At 44.5% G+C, this 14,257-nt stretch overlaps 1 protein-coding gene and 1 long non-coding RNA gene across 7 annotated transcripts in view; one reads left to right on the forward strand and one right to left on the reverse strand.

The window, feature by feature from the left end:
* LOC101271947 (GTPase HRas-like) overlaps nt 1-14,257 on the forward strand; it is a 49,617-nt gene that overhangs the window by 7,455 nt on the left and 27,905 nt on the right. The window contains exon 5 of one of the 6 annotated variants that reach the window (XM_049708149.1): nt 6,568-7,215. The exons of 4 other annotated variants lie outside the window; for them this stretch is intronic. In XM_049708149.1, coding sequence (XP_049564106.1) covers nt 6,568-6,779 — 212 coding nt within the window. In that variant the 3' untranslated portion in view covers nt 6,780-7,215. Of the gene's footprint in view, nt 1-1,489; nt 3,856-6,567; nt 7,216-14,257 lie in introns of those variants that run through there. One more of the 6 variants, XM_033401130.2, reaches the window with a different exon arrangement.
* LOC125964035 (uncharacterized) overlaps nt 4,315-14,257 on the reverse strand; it is a 49,659-nt gene continuing 39,716 nt past the window's right edge. The window contains exon 2 of the long non-coding RNA XR_007476553.1: nt 4,315-8,344. This is a non-coding gene — a long non-coding RNA (uncharacterized LOC125964035). The remainder of the gene's footprint in view (nt 8,345-14,257) is intronic.

Here is a 14,257-nt window from a genome sequence, read left to right on the forward strand (position 1 = left end):
GGTGATGGTTGCACAACAATGTGCATGTACTTAATGCCACTGAACTGGCAGCTTAAAAATGGTGAAGATGTTAAGTTTTATGTTATGTGTATTTTATCACACACACACAAGCTACTTATTTTTTTTTTTTTTAATTTATTTTTGGCTGTGTTGGGTCTTCGTTTCTGTGTGAGGGCTTTCTCTAGTTGTGGCAAGCGGGGTCCACTCTTCATCGCGGCGCGCGGGCCCCTCACTATGGTGGCCTCGCTTGTTGTGGAGCACAGGCTCCAGACGCGCAGGCTCAGTAGTTGTGGCTCACGGACCTAGTTGCTCCGCGGCATGTGGGATCCGTCCAGACCAGGGCTCGAACCCGTGTCCCCTGCATTAGCAGGCAGATTCTCAACCACTGCGCCACCAGGGAAGCCCTACACACAAGCTACTTAGAGGAAAAAAGGAAATCATACAGTTATTTGAGGAAACCATGGGATTATCCCTTTCTAAGCTTTTCTTAGGAAAAGCCTTCCTAAGTATGGCTCTAAAGCCAGAAGATGAAACACTGATAATTGACTCCATAAAATAAACTTCTTTGTGGCCAAAGTCAAAAACTTACTAGGAAAAAATATTCACATCCCAGATCCCACAGGTTCAGGGCTCAGTCCCACGAGGTTGTCCCCACTTCAGATGCCAACTGCAAGTCCCAGGCTGCCCCTGGTACTTCTGACTCAGTGGCTAAAGAAAGGGTTTCGGGCTTCCCTGGTGGCGCAGTGGTTGGGAGTCCGCCTGCCGATGCAGGGGACACGGGTTCATGCCCCGGTCCGGGAAGATCCCACATGCCGCTGAGCCTGCGCGTCCGGAGCCTGTCCGGAGCCTGTGCTCCGCAACGGGAGAGGCTACAACAGTGAGAGGTCCACGTACCGCAAAAAAAAAAAAAAAAAGAAGAAGGGGTTTCCACGACCTCTCCTCAAGTTTGATAATTTGCTAGAACAGTTCACAGAACTTAGGGAAACACTTACTCATGCCTACGAGTTTATTATATAATAAGGGATACAGATGAACAGCCAGATGAAGACATACATAGGGTGAGGTCCGGAAGGGTCCCGAGCACAGGAGCTTCTGTCCCCATGAAGTTGGGGTGCACCACCCTCCTGGCACGTGGACGTGTTCACCAACCCAGAAGCTCCCTGAACTCCAAACCTTTGGGATTTTTATGGCGCTTCATCACGAAGGCAAGATGGATCATTAGCTCAATCTCCAGCCTCTCTCCCCTTCCCAGAGGATGGGGGTGGGGCTGAAGTTCCAAGCTTCTCACCATGGCTTGATCCTACTGGCGCCCAGCCCCCATCCTGAAACTATCCAGGGCCTCACCCCAGTCACCTCATTAGAACAAAAGGGACTCCTGTCACCCAGGAAATGACAACAGGTTCAGGAGCCAGAGCAAGAGACCAATATATTTTCTGTTATTTCACGTATGCCAACACCATTTATTGAACCCTCTGTCCTTTCTCCACAGTTTTGAGATGCTGTCTTTTTTTTTTCTTTTTTTTTTGGCCGCACTGTGCGGCATGCAGGTCCCCCAACCGGGGATCAAACCCACCCCCTCAGCAGTGAAAGTGCAGAGTCCTAAGCACTGGACCACCAGGGAATTCCTGATACCGTCTTTTTAAAAGAAAATTTATTTTATTGAAGTATCGTTGATTTACAGTTGAGATGCCGTCTTGATGATCTATTAAATACCTGTATTACAAAGTGAGTTTTACATTACAATTTACTTAATCTGTTATCGGCTAATTCTTTCTAGAGAAAGCTATAATGAATATTCTTGTACATATATCTTTGCTTCCCGCACCCCCCCCGCCCCCCCCGTCCACCTAGAATTGCTCGTTTAAATGGGGTGACTTTGGAAATTGATTTAAACAAAAAAATCTAGCAGTCTTCAGTTCTGATTGCTTTCAATTCCAAACGGGAAAAGGGAAACATCGAGAATCATCTTAAGGTTTAGCAAAGAAAACTCAGGAGTATTTAAACACTTCTGAAGCTACCTGATGGTTTTAATATGACCAGGACAACAACTTAAAAAGATAAATAGTCTGAATTAAATTTTTTTGTTAAGTGATTAAAGATACTTTCATGGGACATAGAAATAATCTTTGTGGTATGGGTGTCTTACAGGCCTCCCTTTGTAAGATACATTTGCAAATTCATATTTCCGAGGCAGCCTGCTTTTCTACAGCTGTGAAAAAAAGGGATAGTGAGAGAGACAATTGTCTCCTTATCTTGCTAGGAGTTCTGTTACTAGCAGTTTGGAGATGGTATTTTAAGGCCCAAACATGAAATTCCTTTATTTAGCCTGAAGCCAGTGAAAGCGTGTAGGCTTAAGAAGCTCAGAAATTTAAAACAGGGAGGGAATTCCCTGGCGGCCCAGTGGTTCGGACTCCATGCTCTCACTGCCAAGGGCCCGGGTTCTATCCCTGATGGGGGAACTAAGATCCCACAAGCCGCATGGCACAGCCAGAAAAAAAAAACCAAAATTAAACAGGGAAAAAAGATAGCTGGGGTTGTAAATGACACATGACTTGAGGGATTTATGTCCTATGGCTCTGCATTCTTTTAAGACATTTGATGCATTATTGCCAAATTTCAAGGACTTCTTGTCTGAAGGCAAAGTGGTAACAGCCCTCTCCCCTCAGGAAAGGCTTCACCTACAAGGTGTTTAAGACTCAGGAGGGGTGAGAGCAAAGATTCTGGCCAGAACTAGAGAGCCACAGGGGTGGCAGGATGAGGGGCTTGGCACTAGAGTCCGCCTTGGGTATCCACGGGTTCCACATGCTGGGATCCAACTGATCTCGGGTGGCCTCAGCCTGCAGAGGCTTGAAGCAGGATTTCGGTTCCAGGCCAGAGATTGAAGTCAGGCCACAGCAGGGACAGCGCTGAATCCTAGCCACTAGACCAGTGGCCGGTGGCAAGGCCCTGGCCCATCCGCTGTGTAGAAATGAATTTCCACCTAGAGATGGAAAGTAGTGAAGCAAGTAAAGTGTTTATTAGGAGGAAAAAGGGTATGTGTGGATAGACATATGGGCGGGCTCAGAGCAAAAGTCGCGCCCTAGTGGTAGTTTGTATCACTCATATGGGGCATTTCTTCTGGGTCTCCTTTGGCCAGTCATCTTGCTTTGCCTGGTTCTGAGTCCAAATTTGGTTTATCTCAGGGTCCTCCCATGCGTGGGCGCACATCTTAGGCCAGATGGATTCTGGCTAAGTGGCCTATGGGTAGGTTGACATCACCTACTATATCGGTGGCACTCCCTCCCTTTTTGACCTTCAAGGAGCGTTTCTGTGCGTGTGTAGTCAGGAAGGTATTCTTGACCTCGAGAATGAGAAATATGTGGTCTCTTATCTGGGCAGGGCTTAGCTTCTCCTCCCTCCTGCTATTTTGGAGTGTCTGTCCACAGGGGACAAACTCCACCAGCCCAGCCTGGGACCCATCTATCTCCTGCCTTGCAACCAACCATGGATGGAAAATACTCAGGAGAAAAAAAATTCCAGAAAGTTCCAAAAAGCAAAACTTGAATTTATAACTATTTACATATCATTTACATTGCATTTACAACTCTTTACATAGCACTTCTACTGTATTAGCTGTTGTAAGTAATCTAGAGATGATTTAAAGTATATGGGAGGTCTTCCCTGGTGGCGCAGTGGTTGAGAGTCCGCCTGCCAATGCAGGGAACACGGGTTCGTGCCCCGGTCCGGGAAGATCCCACATGCTGTGGAGCGGCTGGGCCTGTGAGTCATGGCTGCTGAGCCTGCGCGTCCGAAGACTGTGCTCCGCAACGGGAGAGGCCACGACAGCGAGAGGCCCGTGTACCGCAAAAAAAAAAAAGTAAAGTACATGGGAGAGGGCTTCCCTGGTGGCACAGGGGTTAAGAATCCGCCTGCCAATGCAGGGGACACGGGTTCAAGCCCTTGTCCGGGAAGATCCCACATGCCGCGGAGCACCTAAGCCCGTGCGCCACAACTACTCAGCCTGCACTCTAGAGCCCGTGAGCCACAACTGCTGAAGCCCGCACGCCTAGAGCCCATGCTCCGCAACAAGAGAAGCCACTGCAATGAGAAGCCCACGCACCGCAACAAAGAGTAGCCCCCGCTCGCCGCAACTAGAGAAAGCCTGCACTCAGCAAAAGAGGTCCAATGCAGCCAAAAATAAATAAAAATAAATAAATTTATAATAAAAATAAAAAAATAAAGTTTATGACAGGATGTGTGTAGGTTATATGCAAACACTGTGCCATTTTATATCAGAGTCCTGAGCATCTATGGATTCTGGTATCCCCAGGTCGTGGGCAGGGGGTTTGTCCTGGAACCAACCCCCCTGGATACCAAGCGGTAACTGTACTGGGTTTTTCTACCCCTCAGGTCCTGAAGCATCATGCAGCAATTTAGGGAAATCTTTCCACACTGCATTAAACACTGGTGTAATCTTTTTTTTTTTTGAATTTTATTTAATTTATTTTTTTATACAGCAGGTTCTCATTAGTTATCCATTTTATACATATTAGTGTATACATGTCAACCCAATCTCCCAATTCATCCCTCCCCACCCCCCGCCGCTTCCCCCCCTGGTGGCCATATGTTTGTTCTCTACATCTATGTCTCTATTTCTGCCCTGCAAACCCGTTCATCTGTACCATTTCTCTAGGTTCCACATATGTGCGTTAGTGTACGATATTTGTTTTTCTCTTTCTGACTTAACTTCACTCTGTATGACAGTCTCTAGATCCATCCACGTCTCCACAAAGGACCCAATTGGTGTAATTTTTTTTAATTTTTAATTTTTTATTGAAGTGTAGATTTACAATGTTGTGTTAATTTATGCTGTACAGCAAAATGATTCAGTTTATATATATGTCCATTATGGTTTATCACAAGGTATTGAATATAGTTTCCCGTGCTATACAGTAGGACCTTGTTGTTTATCCATTCTATAATAGTTTGCATCTGCTAATCCCAAACTCCCAATCCATCCCTCCCCCTCCCCCTCCCCCTTGGCAACCACAAGTCTGTTCTCTATGTCTATGAGTCTGTTTCTGTTTCGTAGATAGGTTCATTTGTGTCATATTTTAGATTCCACATATAAATGATATATGGTATTTGTCTTTCTCTTTCTGACTCACTTCACTTAGTATGATAATCTCTAGTTCCACCCATCTTGCTGCAAACACTGGTGTCATTTAAACACATACTGACCTTTTAATCCCCCTGCCCTATGACCCAGGCTCATCCTAAGTGAAAAATCCAACACTCCTCTCTGCCGTTCAGCTAAGGATGCCTTGGGTTTCTCTCTCACTAAATTCTCCAAGATACTCTACTGATTGAATTCTACAAGTCACAGAAGGGAGGCAATGACATGATTCTCCCTTGCATGTATGTATGTATTATGTATTTTGGCCCCATGCGGCTTATGCGATCTTAGTTCCCCGACCATGGATTGAACCTGCACTCCCTACAGTGGAAGCCTAGGGTCTTAACCACTGGACCGCCAGGGAAGTCCCTTTCCCTTGTATTTAAAGTGTGTGAGGGACTTCCCTGGTGGCGCAGTGGTTAAGAATCCGCCTGCTGGGACTTCCCTGGCGGTCCATTGGTTGAGACTCCACGCCTCCACTGCGGGGGGCACGGGTTTGATCCCTGGTCAGGGAACTAAGAGCCCCACGTGCCACGCAGCAGGGCCAAAAAAAAAAAAAAAAGAATCCGCCTGCCAATACAGGGGACACGGCCTGGTCTGGGAAGATCCCACATGCTTCGGAGCAGCTAAGCCCATGTGTCACAGCTACTGAGCCTATGCACCGCAACTACTGAAGCACACGTACCTAGAGCCCATACTCTGCAACAAGAGAAGCCACCACAATGAGAAGCCCACACACCGCAACGAAGAGTAGCCCCCGCTCACCACAACTAGAGAAAGCTCGCGCACAGCAATGAAGACCCAGCGCAGCCAAAAAATAAATTTATTTAAAAAACAAAATAAAGCGTGTGAAAAGGAGAGCAGGGGATTGAGTCAGTCACCATCCACCTGTGCCGGGTCAGGCCAGACTGTATGTTAGATCTTGGGGACACCAGGATGATCTAACACTTGCCCTGCAGAGTATCAAGGCAGTCAGACACCGTCACAGAAAGGACAGCACATCTGGGGGGATGGGAGCCAAAATGTCAGCTAACAGCAGTCCTTTGCCTGTGGTGGGAGAATGAATTAGGATTTTTTTCCTTGTTGCTTACCAATATCCTTGTTGCTTACCAATATCTCCAAAGTATTTTACATTAAATATGTAATTCTATAATTCAAGTTAAATAAATATTAAACAGCTGGCAGTAGACTAGAGGATGCTTTGGTAACAAGGGAGGGGGCTGGGGACACAGAGGTACAGTGGACAGGATGGAAGGTGGAAGGGGAGGAGAAGGGTCCAGAGCTGAGGGATGAAGCTTCTGCTCCAGCCAGGGGAGTGACAGGGACCAGATTTCCTCTACCATCTGACCCAACTCCCAACTTGGGCAAGATGTATGAAAGAAGGTTTTCAAGACACTGGACATGTCTTGGAGGGACAGTGGCTCCTGAGACCCACGTGACCGCACCAGTGTGCTGCTTGAGAAAGTTCCAGGCTGTGGTGCTGGGGACCACGTGCTTCGGAGCCCGTGCGTCACAGCTACTGAGCCTATGCACCACTCTCTCCCTGAGCGCCCAGGGAGCTGAGAGTCCAAGCAGACCAGGGCAGGCAGACACCACCCGAGTGGCCCTCGCAGGGAATGCGTGAACACGGGGGAGGATGTCCCCGCAGTGGCATACCACGTGGCAGTGAAAAGAAACCAACTCCTGATCCAAGCTGCCACCTGAGTAACATGGTGGAGTGAAAGAAGCCGGAAGAAAACGGTACATAGCGGATGATTCCCAGCTATTTAAAAGGCTAGAAAACGCAGCCGGTTTTAGTGACAGAGAGCACGTCGGTGGTTGTCTGGAGGGAGAGGGGAGTGTGGGTCACAGATGCTTCATGGGTATATACACACGTCACAATGAATCATACTGTGCACCTTAAGTATACACAGTTTACTGTATGTCAACTGTACCTCAATAAAGCTGTTTTAAATAAAATTAATAGGCTTCAGTTTTAGGTTTACAGAAAAACTAAGCATACAGTAATGAAAGTCTCCACAGACTCCCTGCCAGCCCCCGTTCCCCCACCCAGTAGTTTCCCCTATTATTAACATTTTGCTTTAGTCAGGAACATTTGTTACAATTGATGAACCTACAAACAGATATATATATTTTTTTTTTTTTTGAAGTATAGTTGATTTACAATGCTGTGTTAGTTTCTGGTGTACAGCAAAGTGATTCAGTTACAAATATATATTCTAATACATTCTTTTTCATATTCTTTTTCATTATGGTTTATCACAGGATATTGAATATAGTTCCCTGTGCTACACAGTTGGACCTTGTTGTTTATCCATTCTTTACATAATAGTTTGCATCTGCTTATCCCAAACTCCCAATCCATCCCTCCACCATGGCTCGTTTATTTTTATCATTGAATATATGCCATTGTCTGGATGTACCATCGTGTGTGTATCCGCTCACCTATTGAAAGACATCCTCAGAGCTGACTGGGCAGGTTACGGCAGACACCACGGAGCGGCACAGCAGGACGAGTTGTGGCGCGTGGTGACCACCAGAGGGCGCCAGATCCCCCCTTCTCTCTCACCAGGACGGCACCAGCAATTTCCCCCCTGTCCTAACCCCACTGTTCCCTGTGCTAGGGTTGATCGGGTCTTTTCCTTGAACTAGGGTTGATCTGGAAACCACTTGTGGGAAAAATTAAGTTGGACTTGTTTCCTTCGGATTAAAAACCAAGGTTTCATGACTAGATGCATGACAGGGGACGGGGAAGGGGTGGTACTTTATGGAGCATTTATGGGGGCTTGTCCAGAATCTCTCCCCCAAAGAAGTTAACTGAAGAGTCAGCTGGATCTGCCCTCTGTAGAGATGAACTTAGCTGTTGGGGGGCGGGGAGGGGGGAGGAAAAGCAGCCCCGAGCCTGATTTCCCATGACTGCAGTGCCAGCAACCCCTTGCCCAAGGCTGCTTGCATCTGGTTGGATGAGAAATCAGGGGCCCAGCAGAAGGGGTGATGGCTTGGAATCTTTGGTCCGAGGGACACCCCCCGTTCCTCTATCTATTGATTACGTTAAACTGCTGTTGCTGGCTGCAGACAGAGCTGCCTTCCCGGGTGTGTGCAGGGTTCCCCGCGTGGATTCAGGGCAGGTGATGCGTGCCTTGTCTTCACCCTGTGTTCTCAGTTATGGCTCTTTAGGGAAGATAGTGCCTGTTCCAGAAACACAGATCGATTTTTTCAGAATGTATTATTAAGGGCTCAGAATAAGGAATCTTATGCCTACAAATAAGTTTTTAATTAATTCATGATAACTTATTACACACTGAATCATATTGAGGGACGATTATGCATTTAAAGCCATGTAAGTGTTCCCATGAAAATTTGAGTGAAGCTGGAACTTTTATTATTTATTTATTTATTTATCGGTGTCTCAAGGCATGAGGGATTTTAGTTCCTCGACCAGGGGTGGAACCTGTGCCCCCTGCAGTGGAAGCGGGGAGTCCTAACCACTGGACCGCCAGGGAATTCCTGAAGCTGGAACTTTTTTTTTTTTTTTTTTTTCTGGTACGCGGGCCTCTCACTGTTGTGGCTCTCCCGTTGTGGAGCACAGGCCCCGGACGCGCAGGCTCAGCGGACATGGCTCACGGGCCCAGCCCCTCCGCGGTTTGTGGGATCTTCCCGGACCGGGGCACGAACCCGTGTCCCCTGCATCAGCAGGCGGACTCTCAACTACTGCGCCACCAGGGAAGACCCTGTATAGCTTTTTTGTCCCTCATTTCCTGCATTACAGTTTTCTTCTGTTTAGTTTTTTTTTTTTTAAGTGAAACGTTTAAATGCCTCTCCCGTTTCCTTTTGTGTATATTCTACAGCTATTTTCTTTGTGGTTGCCATGGGATTGCATTCAACATCCTAAAGTTATAACACTCTAATTTGGATTTATACCAGCTTAATGTCAATAACACACCAAACTGCTCCTTTACAGCTCCATCCCACTTTTTTCAGTTGTTGCTGTCACAAAATCGTATCTGCATACATAGTGTGACCAAAAATATCAACAAATAATTTTTAAAGTACATTAGTTTCTTAAATTATATATAAACTGGCTTTTAGACTAGTAATTGATTTATTTTTAAAAAGTGTATCAATCTCTTAAATCACATAGAAAGCAAATAGTGGAGTTACAAACCATTATTTACAATATTATTACAATAACAATAGCTTTTATAATTGCCCATGTATTTACCTTTATTGGGCTCTTTATGTCTCCATATGGCTTTTTTTTTTTTTTTTTTGCTGTGTTGGGTCTTCGTTGCTGCGCACGGGCTTTCTCTAGTTGCGGCGAGCAGGGCTACTCTTCGTTGTGGTGTGCGGGCTTCTCATTGTGGTGGCTTCTCTTGTTGCGCAGCACTGGCTCTAGGCATGTGGGCTTCAGTAGTTGCAGCACGCAGCCTCAGTAGTTGTGGCTCTCGGGCTCTAGAGCACAGGCTCAGTAGTTGTGGCGCATGGGCTTAGTTGCTCCGCGGCATATGGGATCTTCCCTGACCAGGGATTGAACCCGCGTTCCCTGCATTGGCCGGCGGATTCTTATCCACTGTGCCACCAGGGAAGCCCCAGGGTCCATTCATTTATTTTTAACATCATTATTGGAGTATAATTGCTTTACAATTTTGTGTTAGTTTCTGCCGTATAACAAAGTGAATCAGCTATATGCATACGTATATCCACATATCCCCTCCCTCTTGCATCTCCCTCCCACCCTCCCTATCCCACCCCTCTAGGTGGTCGCAAAGCACTGAGCTGATCTCCCTGTGCTATGCGGCTGCTTCCCACTAGCTATTCTACGTTTGGTAGTGTATATATGTCCATGCCACTCTCTCACTTCATCCCAGCTTACCCTTCCCCCCTCCCCGTGTCCTCAAGTCCATTCTCTACATCTGCGTCTTCGTTTCTGTCCGGCCCCTGGGCTCTTTAGAACCATTTTTTAAAATTAATTCCATATATATGTGTTAGCATATGGTAGTAGTTTTTCTCTTTCTGACTTACGTCACTCTGTATGACAGACTCTAGGTCCATCCACCTCACTACAAATACCTCAATTTCGTTTCTTTTTATGGCTCAATAATATTCCATTGTATATATGTGCCACATCTTCTTTATCCATTCATCTGTCAATGGACACTTTGTTTGCTTCCATGTCCTGGCTATTGTAAATAGTGCTGCAATGAACAATTTGGTACATGTCTTTTTTTGAATTATGGTTTTCTCAGGGCATATGCCCAGTAGTGGGATTGCTGGGTCATATGGTAGTTCTATTTGTAGTTTTTTAAGGACCCTCCATACTGTTCTCCATAGTGGCTGTATCAATTTACATACCCACCAACGGTGCAGGAGGGTTCCCTTTTCTCCACATCCTTTCCAGTATTTATTGTTTGTAGATTTTTTGATGATGGCCATTCTGACTGGTGTGGGGTCATACCTCATTGTAGTTTTGATTTGCATTTCTCTAGTGGTTAGTGATGTTGAGCATCTTTTCATGTGTGTGTTGGCAATCTGTATTTCTCTTCTTTGGAGAAATGTCTGTTTAGGTCTTCTGCCCATTTTTGGATTGGGTTGTTTGTTTTTCTGATATTGAGCTGCATGAGCTGCTTGTATATTTTGGAGATTAATCCTTTGTTAGTTGCTTTGTTTGCAAATATTTTCTCCCATTCTGAGGGTTGCCTTTTCGTCTTTTTTATGGTTTCCTTTGCTGTACAGAAGCTTTTAAGTTTCATTAGGTCCCATTTGCTTATTTTTATTTTTATTTCCATTACTCTAGGAGGTGGGTCACAAAGCGTCTTGCTGTGATTTATGTCATAGAGTGTTCTGCCTATGTTTTCCTCTAAGAGTTTTATAGTGTCTGGCGTTACATTTAGGTCTTTAATCCATTTTGAGTTTATTTTTGTGTATGGTGTTAGGGAGTGTTCTAATTTCATTCTTTTACATATAGCTGTCCAGTTTTCCCAGCACCACTTATTGAAGAGGTTGTCTTTTCTCCATTGTATACTCTTGCCACCTTTATCAAAGATAAGGTGACCATATGTGCATGAGCTTATCTCTGGGCTTTCTATCCTGTTCCATTGATCTATATTTCTGTTTTTGTGCCAGTACCATACTGTCTTGATTACTGTAGCTTTGTAGTATAGTCTGAAGTCAGGGAGCCTGATTCCTCCAGCTCCGTTTTTCTTTCTCAAGATTGCCTTGGCTATTCGGGGTCTTTTGTGTCTCCACACAAATTGTGAATTTTTTTGTTCTAGTTCTGTGAAAAATGCCATTGGTAGTTTGATAAGGATTGCACTGAATCTGTAGTCATTTTCACAATGTTGATTCTTCCAATCCAAGAACATGGTGTATCTCTCCATCTGTTTGTATCATCTCTAATTTTTTTCATCAGTGTCTTATAGTTTTCTGCATACAGCTCTTATGTCTCCTTAGGTAGGTTTATTCCTAGGTATTTTATTCTTTTTGTTGCGATGGTAAATGAGAGTGTTTCCCTAATTTCTCCTTCAGATTTTTCATCATTAGTGTATAGGAATGCAAGAGATTTCTGTGCATTAATTTTGTATCTTGCTACTCTACCAAATTCATTGATTAGCTCTAGTAGTTTTCTGGTAGTATCTTTAGGATTCTCTATGTATTGTATCATGTCAACTGCAAACAGTGACAGTTTTACTTCTTCTTTTCCGATTTGGATTCCTTTTATTTCTTTTTCTTCTCTGATTGCTGTGGCTAAAACTTCCAAAACTATGTTGAATAATAGTGGTGAGAGTGGGCAACCTTGTCTTGTTCCTGATCTTAGAGGAAATGGTTTCAGTTTTTCACCATTGAGAACAATGTTGGCTGTGGGTTTGTCCTATATGGCCTTTATTATGTTCAGGTAGATTCCCTCTATGCTTACTTTCTGGAGAGTGTTTATCATAAATAGGTGTTGAATTTTGTCAAAAGCTTTTTCTGCATCTATTTAAATTATCGTATGGTTTTTATCCTTCAATTTGTTAATATGGTGTATCACATTGATTGATTCGTGTATATTGAGGAATCCTTGCATTCTTGGGATAAACCCCACCTGATCATGTTGTATGATCCTTTTAATGTGCTGTTGGATTCTGTTTGCTAGTATTTTATTGAGGATTTTTGCATCTATGTTCATCAGAGACATTGGCCTGTAGTTTTCCTTTTTTGTGACATCTTTGTCTGGTTTTGGTATCAGGGTGATGGTGGCCTCGTAGAATGAGTTTGGGAGTGTTCCTCCCACTGCTATAGTTTGGAAGAGTTTGAGAAGGATGGGTGTTAGCTCTTCTCTAAATGTTTTTTGTTTTTTTGGCGGTACGCGGGCCTCTCACTGTTGTGGCCTCTCCCGTTGCGGAGCACAGGCTCCGGACGCACACGCTCAGCGGCCATGGCTCACGGGCCCAGCCGCTCCGCGGCATGTGGGATCTTCCCAGACCAGGGCACGAACCCGTGTCCCCTGCATCGGCAAGCGGACTCTCAACCACTGGGCCATCAGGGAAGCCCTCTAAATGTTTGATAGAATTCACCTGTGAAGCCATTTGGTTCTGGGCTTTGGTTTGTTGGAAGATTTTTAATCACAGTTTCAATTTCAGTGCTTGTGATTGGTCTGTTTATATTTTCTATTTCTTCCTGATTCAGTCTTGGAAGGTTGTGCTTTTCTAAGAATTTGTCCATTTCTTCCAGGTTGTCCATTTTATTGGCATAGAGTTGCTTGTAGTAATCTCTCATGATTCTTTGTATTTATGCAGTGTCAGTTGTTACTTCTTTTTCATTTCTAATTCTGTTGATTTGAGTCTTCTCCCTTTTTTTCTTGATGAGTCTAGCTAATGGTTTATCAATTTTGTTTATCTTCTCAAAGAACCAGCTTTTAGTTTTATTGATCTTTGCTATTGTTTCTTTCATTTCTTTTTCATTTATTTCTGATCTGATCTTTACGATTTCTTTCCTTCTGCTAACTTTGGGGGTTTTTTGTTCTTCTTTCTCTTTTTTTTAAAAAATAAATTTATTTATATTCTTTTATTTATTTTTGGCTGAGTTGTGCCCCCGTTACTGCACACGGGCCCTCTCTAGTTGCAGTGGGGGGGAGGGCTACTCTTTGCCGCGGTGCACGGGCTTCTCACTGAGGTGGCCTCTGCCATTGCGGAGCACGGGCTCTACGCACGCAGGCTTCATTAGTTGTGGCTCGTGGGCTCTAGAGCGCACCCTCAGCAGTTGTGGCGCACGGGCCTAGTTGCTGTGCGGCATGTGGGATCCTCCCCGACCAGGGCTCAGACTGTTTTTTGTTTTTAATGGGTGGTGCTGTATTCCTCTCTTACTGCTTGTTTGGCCTGAGATGTCCAGCACTGGAGTTTGCAGGCAGTTGGGTAGAGCTGGGTCTTGGTGCTGACATGAAGACCTCTGGGGGGCCTCACTCTGATTAATATTCCCTGGGGTCTGAGGTTCTCTGTTAGTCCAGTGGTTTGGACTTGGAGCTCCCACCACAGGAGCTTGGGCCCGGCATCCGGCCTGGGAACCAAGATCCCACAAGCTTCATGACGCAGTTAAAAAAAAAAAAAAAAAAGGAAAGAAAGAAAGAGAAACAGAAGCAGTACAATATCAAAGAATAAAAAACAAAATAAAATTAGAAAGATAAAAAATATATTAGGAAAAATAAAACTATAAATTGAAACAACTGCAACAAGGTAAAATAAAACCACAACAGAAAAAAGAAAAAAAAAAAGGAGGGGGGGAGAAGCCAAAAGGAGAGAACAATAACAAAGTATAAAGAATAAAATAAAATTAGAAAAATAAAAGATTCCATTCACTTTTCATCACACTCTTTTATCTCTCTGTTACTCAGACTCAGTAATTACTATTGTCCTATCTTCATTTATGCTGATTCTTTTTCTACTGGCTCAAATCTGCACTAGAATTTCTTTTCCGGCTTTTTTTTAGGTTTTATATCTATTTATTGATATTTTCTTTTTGTTCATATGGGTACTTTTGCTGTCCCCTTGTTCCCAATTTATAGGCAAGTGGCAGGACCTGAATTCAGACCCGGGTAGTTTGGCTGAAGTCCGAGGTCTTAACCATTGC

This window comes from Orcinus orca, chromosome 3 (assembly GCF_937001465.1).
Source record: "Orcinus orca chromosome 3, mOrcOrc1.1, whole genome shotgun sequence".
Lineage (NCBI taxonomy): Eukaryota > Metazoa > Chordata > Mammalia > Artiodactyla > Delphinidae > Orcinus > Orcinus orca.